Raw genomic sequence first — 16,446 nt, 5'->3', positions numbered from 1 at the left:
AACGCTCTTCTCGAAGCCAATCCTGCTGGTAGACGAATTTAACATAGTGCTTGCGTTTTTGTGAGTGGAATGAATGTACGGTATTTGTATGTTTATGTATTAGTTAATATCAGTAAATTTTATATCTATTTACTATTAGTTGTGCCCATATTAATGTTGTTTGTAATTAATTACTAACTTTAATATTGTAATTGGCTCACGGCGTTTTATTAAAGTGTAAATAAAAAAAAGCATTTTTACCTTTTCGTACTGTATAATTACTTACAAAGTGATGTCCCTCACTTCTAGGGTTAATTATGGATCCCGAGAGGGCGTGGGTTCGAGAACCGCATCGTTCATAATCTTTTGTTATAAAACTAATTTGTATTATTTGTAATACAAATTAATTATACAATATTAAAATTTTGGTAGGGGAAAAACTTATAGCAGGCGCACGCGATGTATATAATAATAAAAAAAAAATATAGTTCGAAACTTTTTGCATGGGTGAAATCTCGTGAGTTCACGTCACCGAAATGCTTATAGCAGTATATCTGTAGCTATACAGCTGACGTATTGTGCAAAATTAGTGCTGTGTATATCTTATAAGTGAAATTGAGTGGAAATTGCAATGTTGACAACCTACTTTTACCGTGAATCAGTAATGTGAAAACATTACTGTTTCGGTCTGAAGGGCGCCGTAGCTAGTGAAGTTACTGGGCAAATGAGACTTGACAACTTATGTGTCAAGGTGACGAGCGTTATTGTCATAAAAAAAGATTTATCTGTTATTTTTATATTTTATACGGCATTGGTGTGTAGTGTAGCCCTTATCACACGTAACATAGTAACGTGCGTAATGTTACGACGCACAATATGATGCACGTTGAGAAGCGCTCGTTTCACACAATTACACAAGACGCTTTCCTAATGATAACCGTGACGGAAGTAACGCCTCTCCCCAGCCAGTACTTTTAATTTAATAAAAAGTATATTGATTGACTTGAATAGATTCTTCCGGAGAGATTTACTTTATAGAATAACAAAAAGCGTTAAGAAATATACAAATTCTGGGATGTTCTAGACCACTAGCCAAATTAAGAGGGTATATTGACAAGTGCGACATTAATCTTTAGATTAAGAATATGCTAGTGTATGGATGAACTGACAGTCAGATAATGTGTGATCCACGGAACAGTAACAACTAGTGGAGGTGGCATGTGGGCGTTACCCTGTCGACACAATTGTGTACAAATGTACCTACTCGTGGTAAAGTGAGACATTTGATGTCAAGTGAAGCATTATTATCTTTATAAAAAATACAAATATGCCTCATTGTGCCAATTTTGACAATATTTGTGAAAATATGTCCAACGAAGGGATTTCCTATAATCGGTAATCATAATTTTCCGTTTTAAATACAATTAATATATTTTATGTGTTGTGCAAAATATACAATAAAAATGAACCATAACATTACGACTTATGGTTCATTTACCTTTACGTTTAATCGATGTAACTTATGTTAGAATAATTAATGTTTGATTTGTCAATGTGTGCGTCACCTAGTGCTTGGATAGTTCAATATTTAAAATCCGAAGGAGCTAATACTAAGCGTAGCCGACTGTTTACGAGTTGTTTTTTGAAATCGTTTACAGTAACAATACACTCGCTTTCCTTTTCTATCTCGCTGTATCTCGGTTAGAGATGTGCTTCTCTCTCGTACGCTCTGTTCGTCTAGTTTATTATATGTCTATGGTTTGTACAAAAGATAACGTAGTCATAATGTTATTATTAGTTTAAGGACGGTTCTTTTGGTTGTGATTTTTTATTTGTCTGCTGACGTCTTGTCAGTTTGCCGTCACTAAAATGGCGGGCTATCCTCATATTATCGGCATGGAAAGCTTTTAAAATATTGATTCCACGCTTTCTACCACAAGATATAAATATACTCTTTATTCTATACATATATTCAAAAAAGGTTGGAATTATTTGTTGCAAAGTATATATTTACTGTATAAATACTTAAGAATATTAAAAAAATAAATGTAAGACGATCTGGCTATTCAGGAAGTTATATATTTACTTTAGATACTTCAAAATGTACATTTCTTGTTGAAACGTTCACAGTATTCGCGATATAATTCAATTATTTTAACACAATTAACCTAATTATTCTCAGCTCCGTTCGTCACGCTCTGTTCGCACGTATGCTCTCGCGAAATATCTCTCTGTTCCGAATGAGGTAATCTTCATTAGAAAAAGACAGAAAATACGGTTAGTTTATAACAGTTATTATCGTGAATACGGCATATTCCCTGACCGATATCTTTGTACTATAATGGTAATACATACAGTCTATGTTGTAAAAGAGCTCGGAAATATAAAGAAAAAATTATCAAAGAGAATTTAACAATGCGCGCGCACACCGTTACGAAAATTCGACACCCTAATATTAGTTGGTCAACTAGACCACTTCACTTCAGCTATCAAGCCTCTTGTAACTTATATTATGTCTACTAAACCATAACCAATGGACGAGGTTTAAATAAATTTCAATGCATAATTTCAATTAATATACAAGTTTTAAAATAAATAAAAAAATATTATCTCTATGTATTGTATAAAAATAATTTAATGATATTTAATTACACATTATTTTCATTTCGTGTATTTAATACCTTCTTTATTTATAATATTGTTTTTTCTACAAACGTAAAATAGCACGAGGAGAGGAGTAAATGTTTTTTTTAAGGATTTTTGTTTTATTACGTCAAAGAAGAATAGCTAAGTTATTATATATAGTATTCCATAAGTTTGAAGCTCTATCGAGAGTTTTAAATGGTGCTCCGTCAAAATGTAAGGTTTTTAGAACGTGGTTGAAAAGTTTGTTGAATTAACAAACAATTTAACTTTCACTGCAAATCTTTGTATCTAAATCAGAATTGTTTATCTTAAATACATGTTAAGTTGTTACTGTTTCTGTTAAACGCTTTTAATTGAACACTTTAATGTTACTATTATGGATAGATATAGTAATGCGGTACAGTATTGTTAAGCTCAGTTAAGATTATTCGTATGTTTCAAGTAAGTAGTAAGTATTTGGTTGTTTATAGTTGTTATCTCACCGAACAAAAATACTTTTAGATGTTCTGTTTGCCATTCCCATTACGGTTGTTTTTGGTATTTTTTTTTATTTTATGAAAATAAGGGACAAGACGAGCAGGACGTTCAGCTGGTGGTAATTGATACGCCCTGCCCATTACAATGCAGTGCCGCACAGGACTCTTGAAAAACCCCAAATATTCTGAATGGCACTACAACTGCGCTCGTCACCTTGAGACATAAGATGTTAAGTCTCATTTGCCCAGTAATTTCACTAGCTACGTCGCCCTTCAGACCGAAACACAGTAATGCTTACACATTACTGCTTCACGGCAAAAATAGGCGCCGTGTTTTTAGTTATTATCGGTTTGTTTCAATTGTTTTGTTCGGATTGTGAGGGGGTGTCTTTTAATCGGTTATATCCGCGAGTTTGTCCTCCTTTTTCATAAAAAAAGAGCTGCTTTAAGAGATATTGTAAATAATGTAAAGAAGTGTAATAAAGTAAAGAAAAACATTAGTTGATTATATAATATATCTGTGTTAAAATACTTATAAAGTATTCTTCCGATGAAAACCAAAACCTGTTAGCTAGAAGGCAGATGCCAGTGCGATCATAAAACCTTTCATTACCGTTGGTCCCCAACGGTCTATTTCTTCGGGCTGTGAAAGCAATTTTCCTACTATTTTCGGTCAGATCGATGGCTCTATTCGGATTCAAATCCCGTAAGGTTTTTGCTGTTAATCTTCCGTGACCTTTGCATACCTGCGATTATTATCAGGATACAAATGTGTTGCGAAATTCAAAAGAAATTTATGTTTATGTGGTAAGGTTATTGTAACATAAATGGCTTAATTATATCACATCTTGGGAATGGAGTGATTGAAATGAGGCTATTTTATTAATATATTCTTGTAATTATATACTATTTAAAAGAAAGCTCGCTAAGTTTCATGCGACCGCCCGTTTCCCAACTGATGCATAAAATATTTTCGATTCATTGGTAGATTGTGACGATTTGTCAAAAAGTGATTGAAATCCTTCTTTGAATAAAAATAATATTTGAGTTTGATATCGTTTCCATATGTTGTTTATTTTTTCTTTCTGGGCAGTTTTTTTATATTTAATGCCACAAAAAGCATCCTTTTTAATTTTAGTTTGTAAAAACTTGACTTAGAAAGTCTTTATCATCATATTGCTTTTGATTTAAATGCTTACTTTATATTCATAGAAATATGTATAATTCAATACATTGCCAATTTTTCTATGTTGCTTATAGTTTTAATTAAAGTTTTTGTTCTTGTCATTTCATATATACAGAACCCACAGTACCTACACGAGTCCAGACTCCCATAATATTTAAATTCTGTTTGTTATTCCTATTTACACGTTCAGTGAATTGCAAAATGCCGTGCAGACTATGCTCGAGTCGCTTACTTCCGATCCAAATGCAAATTTCAATTTAGCTATCTAACCGTCTAGGTTTCAATTTACGTCTAGTGCTGACATCATCAACAGCGTGAGAAGCCGGCCGACGTCGTTAGTGGTTGTTTGATGAAATCTCTCCACTCTAGTACGTGCTTGTGATGCTACGAGCTGGTATAAATCTTTATGATCTTCTCTGCTTTGTTATTAAGCTTGCTGTGCTATGGGGGAAGCGTGTTTGTGTATTACAAACAGTGTATGTTTCAATTTACGTCTAGTACATTCGTATTAGTATTATTAGTATTACTTGTGCCACTAACATCATGACAAGTCGGTTGTCGCTTGCTTTCAAATGTTTGGTGAATCAACATCACCTGACCATACTTCGTGTAGAGGCGAAACAAGTGTTGCATTCGTTTCAGCACAGTTTTCAGGGATTTGCGGGGACCGATTCTTCGGTGAAGAACCTCTATAGCCTTTAATACTAGGCAGTACGGGTGCCAGGTTGGAAGTATATAGATGCACCAGTCTCACTCAATTCTACACGTGTACCGTAATTAATAACGTTCACTTCATACTCTCAAAAACCCGGATCATCATGGGTACTGCGAATGTCTTCCATTCGAATCGATCGACCACTTAACGTAGAAAGTAAGAGACGCTGACGCAAAAACTTACTTCCTTTGTGTACATTCTGAATGTAGAGTAACAAATCTTTGCGGATTTTACATTCAAGGTAACTCGTAACCTTTAGATAAGTCGGTTGTCGTCGTTTAGGGGTTGTTTGATGTAATCTTTAGACTAAGATTAAGATGTTACGTTGTTTGGGAGTTGTGTTTATACGTACCGGGATATGAGTTTTAGTTTAAGTAACGGCTAAAAACTGATACTTTCTACACATACAGTGTGGCAGAAATAGTTCGAGAAAGGAAATGGCTACGTACTGGGGGTGTGTTATAACACGAATCAACTTTAAGTTACTTCAATTCTTAAATATTACTAAAAGTCAATCGTACTGAATCCAATCTTAATGAAATTTGGTTTCGTGTAACCTTATAAATAAATTACAATCCCACATTTAACTAATGCAAATCTTGATATTTTAAGGTTCAAAAATCTGCATTTTGGAAAATAGAGGGTCATTAAGCAAACCGGCTTATATATACGTTCTTAAAAATGTAACCAGCTTTCGATTTTAATTTTTTATATCAAGTAATACTGCGAACTACCCACGTCAAATCCTGAGTTTGAACTATGGATTATGTAGAATACGTTATAAAACATGGCAAGTGTTCAATTTTATAGGTCCAATGTAATTCTTGTTAATCTCTTGGATTACATTAGTATTTTCTATTTATGTACGAGAGAGACAGACGAGCGTACTTACATAACGGTCACCTGATGGTAAGTGCTCACCGCGGCCACTCTTATAACACCAGAGGAATTACAAGAGCGACCGACCGCTTGCCGACCTTATAAAGCGCTGAATAGACGATTTTAAAACCGAAAACACATTTGTACGTGGTGAGAGTCAACGGATTACCCTATTGCCACACGGACGCTTTTTAATTCATCGGTTATCATTGATACATCGGCCATTTAAACATTGTACCTAGTTGATGAAAAATCACATTAGATAGCAGAGAGCAAAAATGCAAATTATGATGATGAAAGAATATATTTTAAATATTATTTGTACAAACAAAACTACAATTTAAAATGCTAACTCCACACCGCAATAGAGCACGCTTATGCAACAAAACATTTTTTATAATTTTAACGCTGAAACTACGGTCTGCAGCTTTATTGCAATGTTTTAAATTTTCTTTTAAAGCTCTTCCACACGTTATTAAGTTCTTTGTCGACTCTTGTCCATATAAATTATATTAGAATATTAGAGTACAGTAAGAGACACATATTGAGTTCATTGGCTTTAATACAATTCAAATTAGCTATGATTATAAACTCTTTTTATTTAAAAAAAATTTTTCGTCTATTAAGTTCAGCTTGCTATTGAAGCTTGTTTTTTTTTTTTTTAATTTTTGAAGTTCTTATATTTTTTTGATATAATATATTCTTTGCTTGTATTCAGTATATTGTAAGAGATGAAACACGATTAAAATTTTCATTCTTATTAGATGATATGGTGATAGCGCAAACTTTTGGGCATGGAAAGTTTACATAGATAATACGTGTAAAAAGCTACAACTTTAAATTATATTATACAAAATTTTTTACTAAAATTATAATTTAATTCAGTTATTAATTAAGTTCTTTTTAAGGCTGCAATCACACATCCGGAATGGCTCTCTGATTCATAATCTGAATTCAAATTATAAATTCAGATATCCCGGAATACTATATAATACCAGTATGCTCCACACACATTCTCAATTTCTCAGATCGATCTGTAAGATTGATACTGACGACCGTTCTGAATTCCGGATCGGAATATTTAAGATTATGATTTCATAACGCGTGTATTCTCATATATTTAAATAAAGCGGCACACACATACTGGAATCAGATTATATTTTTTTTTTCATTTTTTCGCAGTAATGTGATACTGACACGCCTTTCCTCTGTTAAATTTAAAGGATGAATCCAGTGTTTACCTTTTCATTCCTTTTTTTATAAAGTAGAAAAAAAACAATGCGATTAGTTGTAATTCCTCTTCCATAAAGACGTCTGCATGTGCCGGGAATCACGGGACTATATATGTGTGTGTGAATCCAGAGAGCTATTCCGGATGTGTGTGACCAGCCTTACAATGTCAGGCAACAGTCTTGAATGTGATTTATATTTCAGACAAAAGTATTATAATAAAAACATTTTCCTCATCTATTGGTGATAATAATGTAATAGAATGAAGTTTGTTCAATTTATTCTTACAGTGTTAATTTCAAATAGATATACTGATGCAAAATTGATGATACATAACGTTGTTCGTTACAGAAGTGTCGGTGACGTACCGGCGAGGATTGCCCGTCATTACCGTGCCGCTGCCGTCGCGCCGGGAGAAATGTCGCTTCACGCTGCGACCGGTCTCACAAACCGTCGGGGATCTACTCGACCAGGTAGGATTCATTGTTTCCTAAATAAATTCAAGTTATATTCAAATAAATTCACGGCCAAGCCCTGTTCCCCTTTCATCCCCTCGCGCTCGTCCTGTTGCGTCAGTACGGTTTGCAGTTTCATTACCGTAAGGTACATATTGTAATAATTTCGTGCTATTACTGGTTTGTTTTTGAAGTTCTCATTGATACGTTTTTACTTTTGTTGTAAATTGATCTGTAGTTTCTGTTGTTCTGTGTCGCTATAATAGTACTGCCAGAAAAATAAATACTTTTTTTACCTAAGCCAGATTCTGTCATTGATTTTACATCATTTTAATAATAATAATCAGCACAACACCTTTACATCAATCGAAATCGAATCATCGAAATCGAATTACTTCAATACTGAAAAAATAAATCGTAGTTTATTTATTAATAATATTATCCTAATGATGCTTGTTTTGCACACCGTAACAAAGCGACGATGTGACGTCATAGGACGTCAGCTCCAGAGATAATGTAACCGGGTAGTAGAAGGAAATTTGGACTTAAAGAAAATGTAATAAGCATTCCAAGAATATTGAGAAGATTGCTTGAGACTTTGAGAGATAACATCAGTTAAGTCGCTCTAGTCTAAGACCGGCATGATTGGTTGTATTGTATCGTTTGATTTAAATTCAACACGTCCGTTTAAAAGATGATCAATATTCTGGAAAAAAGTGATAATTTAACTTGATACATTTTATAACAATGGTTATAATGTAATTTTGGGTATAATGTTCGAAACAAAGGCAAATGGCCGTTTCGCAACCGTGGTGCAGTTTTGGTATTAGCTCGATTTTTAGTCTTTTGTATGTTTGAAGTGTTATTTATGGTTTCATTAATGTATTTCGAGGGGATAACGAACAGTTCACAAATTTAATACTTCCTCTCCACTATCATCATCGACATCTAAAAGAAGGAAACAGTTATGCCTTTTATCGGCTCTAATATTTACTTCTATAATCATCTGTCATCGGCAAGTTAATTGTTGACCATCGTATAAGCATCCACACGATCGTTCGTAATTATTTATTGAGCGGCAGTCCTTCAAGATGGATATAATGGATTTCATGATTTAATAATATTATTAATAATATTGGTGATCGATTATAAGCCTCATAGTAACCATAAATATGTGAGTACCTTATTTTATCTTTGTGACATTTTTGTTTAGGATTCCATATTTCTGGGTAGTCCTGATAAAGTTCTATGAATTTAAAATTTTCTTCATTTGACCACACATAGTCATTGTATCCTTTTCGCGATACGTAAATTAAAGGAAAACTAAACAACCCCGCAACGACGACGCGAAGTACGTACTGCTTCGCTCACTGTCCAGGTGGACATCCAGTGAATGAACGACCGGCGATCATGTGGGCACCTGCACGCAACTATACGCGAAATTCCTTTGATTGACGAAAATGTATATAATAATTCATTTGGAAATCTTACAATATCATCTGCATAATCCATCATTGGAACTTGCATTTACTCAAGTATCTGTTGTTGAGTCTGCTGAATTAAATATTTACTGGAAACTTATAAAGCACATGCGACAACGGAAAAATAGAATTAATTTTATTTCATGATTCATTTCTTCTTGAACCACATAGACTGTGATAAATGCTTCACGCCAAAGAATGGCAGGGAATAGCTCCATTATTCTGTTGTCCATTTTTAGCTCATTATTTAGTTGATGCGTTTTTGCGATTTAAAAGAGATTTATTTGCTACGTGTCCCTAAATTGCTAAGAGTGTTTTGCTTTTTGGAAAAAACTGACAAATAATTATTGGTACTTGTTTAAAGGAAAATTTAAAACATCTACTTGTAGGTGAGCAACGCATCCTCGCTACTATTGACCCCTGGTGCTGCGGATGTCCATGGGCGACTACGTCACCACTTCCCATTACGTCAGCCTCTTGCCCTTTTGGTGCTTAAAAAAATATGATTATTCATTATATATTGGATGGATACTCATCCAGGATCCTCATTGTTAAATAGTCTATTGTTTTGAAAAGAGTCGCTGTTGAGTTTCTTGTAAGTATGTTCTTCTTACGAGCTCTACTTTTTCCTTACAAATGGTAGATTCAGTAATTTAACAGAAATATTTATAGCGACTATACAATAGCGGTTAGTTTAAGCCTAATTGAATAAAGTTTGTTTGACTTTGATTTTTTTGATGTTAGTTATGTATTTTTTTTTACTGGTACTACAGATTGGGAATGGAGCGATCACCCTCAGGCTATTAAATAATAAGTCTTAATGTACATATTATATTGTAACCATATTTATATGAAATAAAAAAGGCCGCTGATTGTTTTGCGTCCGTTCTTCTCAGGTTTGAGACATACTTTTTCGAATGGGTGGTAGTTTTCGACTATCAATAATTTATATCCTATTTTAAAAATATTTGAATTAAATATAATAATGTATTTCGGTCTGAAGGACGTTGTAGCTATTAAACATACTGGGAAAATGAGGTTTAACATCTTATGTCTCGAGGTGTCGAGCGCAATTGTAGTGCCGCTCAAAATTTTTGGGTTTTTCAAGAATCCTGAGCGGCTCTGCATTGTAATAGGCAGGACTTATCAATTACCATCAGCTGAACGACCAAATTTGAGTTTGACTTTGAAGAAAATGTTCTATTTCCAGTTGAAGTTGGAAGATCGCGGTGTGGAGCGCGCCGTGGCTTTGGCGGCCGAGGACCGCGTGCGCATCGCGTCCTCCGACACCGTGGAGGCGCTGCTGGAGAACGACTTCCGGCTGCTCATCAACGATACCGAGTACTACGTGCACACTCCGCCGCAGGTAACGCTGATCAGCCGCCTGGAGTCGATATAATATATATAAATTACGTGACACGTTGTTTGTCCGCGATGGACTCCCAAACAAATGAACGAATTTTAAATGGGGATTACTTCATGGAGTGCATTTTGGTCCAACTTGAGAGATAGGATAGTTTTTATTTCTATTTGGGACCCATAATTATTTTTATTTTCAATATTTGTTTTGTATGGACATTTTATCTATGAGAGAATTTAGTGACGCAAGGTTTGACAGTTCCGCTGTGAAACAATTTCATTATAACAACAGGGATCATTTTTTACGAAATAATTCTTGATGTTTTGAAATATTATTGGCAAATTCCTATAAAACAGTTTTTTTTTTTTATAATCTACAGAACAATGTCTGTCGGGTCAGCTAGTATAAAATAACTTACATCATAAATACGTCTAGATAGACTATTATGACAGCTGTAAAAACGTCGAAAAAAGTTGAGTTTAGAACTAAACTCCATATTGAGCAATGACACATTAACTTAATTAGCACAAAGTGTCATACAAATCGCGACTGTAAGACGTAGCTTGTCACGCATACTAAAGTATTAAATCTAGCCTGTTTTTATCGGTTGCCTAACACCAAGATACTCTATCTAGACGTATATATTATCTATGGCCTTAAATTTAAATACAATCTATAAATTCTAAATAGTTGCTCGAAATCAAAATGATAATTTTTTTTATATGATTTCCTTTTTCACAATACGGCGCCTGGTTCTAGCTATATTTTTTAATATACCACTTGCAAGATTTATAAATTCCACTGACGTAAAATTCATCAAAATCGGCGGACGTGTTTGGTGTAGAAGGTCACAAAGGAACAAAAAAATATATATATTTATACTAATAACGAAGAAAAGGAAGTAATAACATTGTGTCACAGTCAGCCAACAATAATGTCTTATTAAAATATTAGGATTGAAAAATTTGAAGAAAAAATAATTCCATTGAATACATTTTTTGGTCTTATATCTGAATGTTTATTTTTAATTTTCTCATATATATTCATTAATTAATTAATGCATAATAAATAAAATATTTAATAAAAATTCAGTATTTTATTAAATTAGTAGCTGACGCAGCAAACGTTGTATTGCCGATATTAAAATCGCGATACAAAAGTAGGTAATTGTTGATCGTAGATGGGTGAAAATTTGAAGTTGTATGTATTTTTTAATGCTGACTCGTAATCAAACAAATTTAAAAAAAAAATTAAAAAAAAAAGTGTGGACCACCCTTAGCATGTAGGGGGATGAAAAATAGATGTCCGATTCTCAGACGTACCCAATATGCACTCAAAATTTCATGAGAATCGGTCAAGCCGTTTCGGAGGAGTTCAAAGTTTAACACCATGACACGAGAATTTTATATATTAGGTGTATGGCTATTTTATTTTATTTCAAGCAAAATGTGTAAATTAAATTGTTATTCAAAGTTTTCTCAACTGCCCTTCCTTTTTATTTTTTATTCACTATAAGCTATTGCGGACGATAAATTGAAATGGTAAGGTTCGAGCTTGTATACTTTTCATTCCAAATACCTTGTGACGTCCTGAGCTAAAATTCAGAGATGTTATCTCCCTCCGGTTCAAACTTCATACTCAGTTTTCATGGAAGAGATCAACGAATCTTGTGAAGCGAACGAAAAACATTTATTTACTTAAAAGAGGGGGCAAACGGGCTAGAGGCAACCGCCCATTGTCAACCGGTACACCAGGGCAAGAGATAATAATATTGACATACTTTTTTACACAAACTATCTTGCCCCAAGTTAAGCATATATAGCCTGTGTTATGGGTTACAAGACAATGATATATTTAATACAATATACTTACTTAAACATACATAAATTCATATAAACATACATAAATACATTTAAACATCCATGAATCGGAAACAAACATCCATATTCATCATATAAATGCTTGCACTTACCGGGATTCGAACCCGGGACCTCTGATGACCTCGGACCCCGGAGATGCGATGCCGGTCTAAATCTATGTGGCATAAATAATTAATTAGGTATAATGGTGCGTTTTCTGGCCACGTATGTCACGTGCGGCGGTGATATTAATTACATTATGAGTCGCAGTACATTAATTAATTTGATGTTAAATTACTAATTGTACCGCTATGCGGTGCCAATAAATCGAGATAGTAAATTAAATCTAAATATTTCCTGTGGATTTATTTTATCTGATACATTTTTGGGAATACCTATTTGAAATTTTATTGTTTTATTTTTAAATACTAGTTAGTGATGGATTCTCATACATATGCTGATTTTTTACATGCTTATAACTTAGATAATTTATACGTCTAGATATACTGTCACTGCTGCAAACACATCGAAAAATAAATAGCGGCTAATTGTTAGCCTCTATTTCCACCATATCCGCACATTGAAACAAAGTAACTGATGTATCGCACGTATAAGATGTAGCTGACATGCACGCTAAATGAAACAACGCTCATAATCCTATGCTGTTGCCATGCGTCACCTAACAACAAGAGGCTCCATCAAGAGGTATAAGTTATAACGCTTACAAAACTATTTGTATTTTTTTTCTGTAATTGTATTGTCAACAGACAATTCATCAACGGATGAACATGATTCCCACTTGATTGATGGTAGGTGATCATAAACGGACGAGCAGAGTCCGACGGGTTAACTTGTTGCGTGCGTAAATATGTACACACACATTTGTTTATATATTATTCTTTTGAAATTCATCATGTCCTAGAATTTTCGAAAGAATTATTCTCCCTGGTCTAAAGTCAAGACTCAAGAGTCTAATGAACATGGTTACGAGTGGGTCAAGATTGTATAATAATCGACAAAGTTTCATTAATCAGGTAGTACATAATTTACAGAGGGGGAAGAACATCAATCCATTTACGTTGGGGAAACTGCGGTAATGAAAGCAATTTGCGTACTCCACGTAGGTTCAACGGAAATTAGTACTTACGTACCTTACTTACCCCAGGCGTGGAGTTGTAATTAGTATACGTGTGTAGCTACTAGCTACGTTCACTAGCTGATCAAATGAAGGCTTCTGATTCCTTAATAACCAGTGGGAGGCTCCTTTGCACAGGATGCCGGCTAGATATTACCACAACGGCGCCTATTTCTGTCATGAAGCAGTAATGTGTAAGCATTACTGTGTTTCGGTCTGAAGGGCGCCGTAGCTAGTGAAATTACTGGGCAAATGATACTTAACATCTTATGTCTCAAGGTGACGAGCGCAATTGTAGTGCCTCTCAGAATTTTTGAGTTTTTCAAGAATCGTGAGCGGCACTGCATTGTAATGGGCAGGGCGTATTAATTACCATCAGCTGAACGTCCTGCTCGTCTCGTCCCTTATTATCATAAAAAAAAAATTGCTGTATTGATCTAGTACGACATAACAAGGACCGAATATAAAGAAGAACGCCTTGATTATTTGGCGTATCGTAGAGATTTGGGGTTTCTCAGCAATTTCACATCTAGAGGTTTCATGTATTTTATACCTTAACAGGAACATAAATAAATCTCATACATAAAAAAGTATTTAAATGAAAAGATGTCGATGGTTCCTTGGGGTTTATCGGATCAAAATCTCATAACAATATTCCATGTACATCTGTCAGAGGATAAGTTTAGCCATACAGAGAAGTAACGTTGCCAGCTTCATTCATTCACCTTACCTGCTGACCGCGATCATAATGGTATTTACTATTTGTAATTAATAAATTGTAATAGTTTAATAGATTATTTAAGTTTTATATAATATGTTGATTGAGCTATTGAGTTATGTGACATCTAGTAATTAATGTTAATAAAAACATATTCAAATAAGGTCTTGAAATGTTAGTCTAAGAATAAAATTTAGGGTAGAGTCATATTATTGATCATAATATTAATATATATTTCAACAACGATATTTATAAAGCCCGACTAATATATAACGATGTTTTATACTTTATAGCGTTATAAAGAAGCTCCTAGCAAACTCAGCTGGGTATATATACATATGTATGTATGGATATATACATATTTATTTATTTATAATGCTCACAGAATACCTTTATTTATTTATGGTGTATGTGGATGATGCAGCTACTGTACTCAATAACTTTTGTATTAATTACATTTACTTTTTTGACTTACTCGTGTAAGACATTGACTATTTGACGTTTGAGTGTGTTTGTTGCATCATTTTACATTTTATATTGTAATTGAAATGATTTGTAAATCGATGTAAATGTAAATCTTGATATAAAAGAGTGGCAATGAGTTTCTTGCTACTTCTTCTCATTAGCTCAACACTTTACGAAGTAGCGGTAGATTCAATAAGAAAAATATATTTTTTTTGTCATTCATAAGTGTCATTTCCGTGACCTACGTGAATAAACTGATTATGATTTGATTTGATTATGCTTTTATCAGTATTTAAATACGACTTAAATGAATATAATTTCAGTATTCCTATTTAATTCTATTATCATTAATTTAACAGTTTTTAAATACACTTAAGTATTCATCCTTTTAAATTACTATACCAGTAAAACCTAAGGTTACCAATCTTAATTTTAATTGGATTTTCTAAGTCCCCCTTCAATTGTAATAGTACTTATTATAAAATATTCGGGTAAGAGGGCTAACGCAGTTATATGTAACGGTAGCCAATTACTGGCGATTGAGTGTAGGCTGTATTTAACTCACACGGAATAAGGCTATTAACGAAATATTGAGGTGTAACTTTTAACGAATATTTGATCCAGTTAAATTAACTGTATATTATGAGTTTATATGATTACTATTTTGTTTTTGAAAGAAGATATACTAGCATACGGGTGATCACCGACTACCATCTTCTGCAATACCAGAGGAATCATAGCGTTGCCGACCCTTTAGAAAGATGTGTTGTTGTTTGTCTTCAATGATAGGTAATCGGTCATGTGCCTTCCCATACTATGTGAATTGGATTTGGATGGGATAATATTAAATACAACTGTCGGCCCAAACAAGAATGCTTGCGGAGGTATGTCCGACCCTATGTTCTCTCCATCGCACTCCATCAGGTGACGGAGCGAAACCGATGGAGACAGCTCGTTGGCCAATTGAATGCGAGTCACGATCCTCAGCAGTGAGGGACTCACTAAGAAGATGTTATCTCCATATAAAAAAAAATTACTTAATATAGCTCATCGTACCCTTAGTTTTTACGCGCCAAAAACACACGTAACTAATATATTTAACTTTACTCTCTCTTCAAAAGTCTTTATAGGTAATCAAAAAATATATGATTTGTATTCAGTTATGAAAAGATTTATGAATTTGGCAAAAAAGCTTAGTTCTGCAGCATACGCAGTTAAAAAAATTCGGCAACTTACAGATGAAAATACCGCGAGGCTGGTCTACTTCAGCTATTTTCATAGTCTGATGACATACGGCATTTGACTTTGGGGACATGCTGCCGATGTTAACACCATTGTCACACTGCAGAAGCGAGCTATTCGTGCCATCTATAAATTAGGACCAAAAGTGTCACTAAGGAAATAATTTAAGAAAATAAAAGTTTTGACTTTGACATCGCAATACATATATGAAAACCTTGTTTAAGTAAAAAAAAAATATAAATTCGTTTAAAAAAATTAGTGACACTCATAATGTCAATACTAGAAATAGGGATAGGCTTGCTGTTCATGTAAGTCGACTTCAAAAAGTCACAAATTCATTCAGAAGTCTATGTATACGTTTTTATAATAAGGTCCCTATTGACATTCAGAACTTACCTTTAAATGAATATAAATCAGTGCTAAAGAAAAAGTTGTATACAAAAGGGTACTATAAAATATCTTAATATCTGGATCTAAAGAACCCTTGGGACTGAACTGCTGGGCTGTTACATGTCTGTCTCAGTTTGATAAATGTCATTATAGTTATATAATTTAAATATCAATATTGTTTCTGCTTTTTAATCAATTTTAATAAGAATAATAATAATAATAATTATGAG

General features: G+C 33.8%; 1 protein-coding gene across 1 annotated transcript in view; it reads left to right on the top strand.

Moving 5' to 3' along the window:
- LOC126977064 (calcium uniporter protein, mitochondrial) overlaps positions 1 to 16,446 on the top strand; it is a 151,990-nt gene that overhangs the window by 124,074 nt on the left and 11,470 nt on the right. The window contains exons 3-4 of the mRNA XM_050825751.1: positions 7,463 to 7,584; positions 10,258 to 10,413. Of these exons, the coding sequence (XP_050681708.1) occupies positions 7,463 to 7,584; positions 10,258 to 10,413 (278 nt within the window). The remainder of the gene's footprint in view (positions 1 to 7,462; positions 7,585 to 10,257; positions 10,414 to 16,446) is intronic.

This window comes from Leptidea sinapis, chromosome 43 (assembly GCF_905404315.1).
Source record: "Leptidea sinapis chromosome 43, ilLepSina1.1, whole genome shotgun sequence".
In the NCBI taxonomy this organism is placed as follows: domain Eukaryota; kingdom Metazoa; phylum Arthropoda; class Insecta; order Lepidoptera; family Pieridae; genus Leptidea; species Leptidea sinapis.
The sequence above is the reverse complement of the archived record's forward strand: the minus strand, read 5'-3'. Positions and strand labels throughout refer to the sequence as shown.